The sequence below is a fragment of the Egretta garzetta genome, unplaced genomic scaffold (genome assembly GCF_000687185.1).
Source record: "Egretta garzetta isolate BGI_Z169 unplaced genomic scaffold, ASM68718v1 scaffold1712, whole genome shotgun sequence".
Lineage (NCBI taxonomy): Eukaryota > Metazoa > Chordata > Aves > Pelecaniformes > Ardeidae > Egretta > Egretta garzetta.
Genome location: NW_009258839.1, coordinates 5,287 through 8,125, shown reverse-complemented (window position 1 = coordinate 8,125; position 2,839 = coordinate 5,287). Strand labels below are relative to the sequence as shown.

Sequence of the window (2,839 nt, the reverse complement as noted above, 5' to 3'; positions counted from 1 at the left end):
TTCCAACCCCCCCAGACGCTTCCAGCCTCTCCCTGGAGGCTTCCAAACCCCGTACAGGGCACAGGGAAAGGGAGGCGGGGACCCCAAGCGCCCGCCCAGGGGTTCTTCACCACTCACGTGATGGGGAAGTTGACGATGGTGGGGTTCTTCTCCACGAAGAAGTTGTTCTTGGTGAAGCGCTTGATGCAGAAGATGAGGTAGGGAGGCAGCTTTGTGAGCTGGAAGCGCTTGAGAAAGTTCTCCTTGTAGGTCTTATACTCCTTCTCGGTGGCGCCGTTGAATTTGGCCAAGATGCTGAAGAGGGGGACCTGGGGGATGATGAGCTGCTCCTTCTCGTCCTTGTAGAGCGGGGCGGTGGGAAGGTCCAAGGTCAGGTACATGAAGGTGGATTCCACCATCATCTCCTGGTACTCGGAGTTCTGCAGGAGCTGCGCCTTCTCCTCGGCCGGCTGCGGGACACGGGGCTCAGAGGGGGGGCTTGTAGACACCCACGGGGGTGAGAACCTCCCTCCCTGGTGCCCCTCCACGTACTCACCAGGTCCGGGTGAGGCAGTTTTTTGGTGAAGATGCGCATGGAGCCCTGGAAAACATCGGTGACGATGGCTGTAGGAAGAGAAAGGTGTCAGTGGGGGACCAGGGGTGATGAGCAAGGGAATAAGGGGCCTTCATCGCCCTCTACTCACTCTTCTTCTTCTTCTTCGTGCCGCCCAGGGCCGAGTGCAGCGCATTCAGGAACCAGGAGAGGAAGTCCACCCCATCCCCTACAAACCAGAGAGTCAATCAGCACCTGGGGGGCCGGCTCCAGCGCCCGCCCCCACTGTTCCATCCCCAGTCCTCACCCTGCTTGGTGATCTGGAAATTCTTCTTGCTACAGAGGACCACGGCCTGCAGCATCTCGTGGGGCGAGACGTGGGCTTTGAAGTTCCGGGGGTTCCACAGCTTCCGCATCAGCTCCCCGAAGCGCTGCACCAGCAGGAACATGATGTCCCCGGGTGGGCGCTGGATGCTTTTGTAATTCTCCTCCTCCAAAAAATAATTCCTCAACGGCGGCACGTTGGATAAAGCCTGTGGGAGAGGAGCTGGGAAGCATCCCCGCCAGCCCCCAGGGTGCAGGGTGGTTTGGGGGTGGGGGTTCACCCCAAAAATAAAGCCTGGAACCCCCTCCCCAGTGATACCTGAAGGACAGCGTTGGCGTAGTCGTTAGCTTTGATGTTGTTGAGCCCCACGATGCCGGGCAGGTACGTGGTGCCGTCATAGGCACGGGAGAGCTTGGCCTGTTTGTCCAGGTTGGTGATCTGCTGCGCGGTGAAGGTGGGCTTCAGCACGTACTGTGGGCAAGAAACGGTGTCGGAAAAGGCAAGCACCCCAGACCCCGGGCGTCCCCCACGTCCCCCTCCAGCAGCACCCCAGACCCCGGGCGTCCCCCACGTCCCCCTCCAGCAGCACCCCAGACCCCGGGCGTCCCCCACGTCCCCCTCCAGCAGCACCCCAGACCCCGGGCGTCCCCCACGTCCCCCTCCAGCAGCACCCCAGACCCCGGGCGTCCCCCACGTCCCCCTCCAGCAGCACCCCAGACCCCGGGCGTCCCCCACGTCCCCCTCCAGCAGCACCCCAGACCCCGGGCGTCCCCCACGTCCCCCTCCAGCAGCACCCCAGACCCCGGGCGTCCCCCACGTCCCCCTCCAGCAGCACCCCAGACCCCGGGCGTCCCCCACGTCCCCCTCCAGCAGCACCCCAGACCCCGGGCGTCCCCCACGTCCCCCTCCAGCAGCACCCCAGACCCCGGGCGTCCCCCACGTCCCCCTCCAGCAGCACCCCAGACCCCGGGCGTCCCCCACGTCCCCCTCCAGCAGCACCCCAGACCCCGGGCGTCCCCCACGTCCCCCTCCAGCAGCACCCCAGACCCCGGGCGTCCCCCACGTCCCCCTCCAGCAGCACCCCAGACCCCGGGCGTCCCCCACGTCCCCCTCCAGCAGCACCCCAGACCCCGGGCGTCCCCCACGTCCCCCTCCAGCAGCACCCCAGACCCCGGGCGTCCCCCACGTCCCCCTCCAGCAGCACCCCAGACCCCGGGCGTCCCCCACGTCCCCCTCCAGCAGCACCCCAGACCCCGGGCGTCCCCCACGTCCCCCTCCAGCAGCACCCCAGACCCCGGGCGTCCCCCACGTCCCCCTCCAGCAGCACCCCAGACCCCGGGCGTCCCCCACGTCCCCCTCCAGCAGCACCCCAGACCCCGGGCGTCCCCCACGTCCCCCTCCAGCAGCACCCCAGACCCCGGGCGTCCCCCACGTCCCCCTCCAGCAGCACCCCAGACCCCGGGCGTCCCCCACGTCCCCCTCCAGCAGCACCCCAGACCCCGGGCGTCCCCCACGTCCCCCTCCAGCAGCACCCCAGACCCCGGGCGTCCCCCACGTCCCCCTCCAGCAGCACCCCAGACCCCGGGCGTCCCCCACGTCCCCCTCCAGCAGCACCCCAGACCCCGGGCGTCCCCCACGTCCCCCTCCAGCAGCACCCCAGACCCCGGGTGTCCCCCACGTCCCCCTCCAGCAGCACCCCAGACCCCGGGTGTCCCCCATGTCCCCCTCCAGCAGCACCCTGCTCCCCAGGGGGGCTCACCCTGGAAGTACTTTCCGCAGACGAGGCAGGCGTAGACGTTGATGTGGGACAGCGAGATGGAGCAGAGCTTCTCAAAATCAAAGTCCAGGACGCTCCTGGGATGGGGACAGAGCTGTGGGTGGGGCCGGGGGGGCCCATGGGGACCCCCAGAAAGAGGGGGGACCCCAAAATCCCCCAGCTTGTCTCCCCCTGCTCACTTGTTGATGGTGTCCATAGGGGCAGT

General features: G+C 67.6%; 1 protein-coding gene across 1 annotated transcript; it reads right to left on the bottom strand.

The window, feature by feature from the left end:
• Positions 1-36: 36 nt before the first annotated feature.
• USP39 (ubiquitin specific peptidase 39) lies at positions 37-2,833 on the bottom strand. Its single transcript, XM_009633793.2, has 7 exons — positions 2,814-2,833; positions 2,561-2,711; positions 1,176-1,328; positions 840-1,065; positions 684-761; positions 536-603; positions 37-449 (listed from the first exon to the last, which is right to left on the bottom strand). The coding sequence occupies exons 1-7, from the start codon at positions 2,828-2,830 to the stop codon at positions 114-116; spliced, it is 1,029 nt and encodes a 342-aa protein (XP_009632088.1). The 5' UTR covers positions 2,831-2,833; the 3' UTR covers positions 37-113.
• Positions 2,834-2,839: the final 6 nt, after the last annotated feature.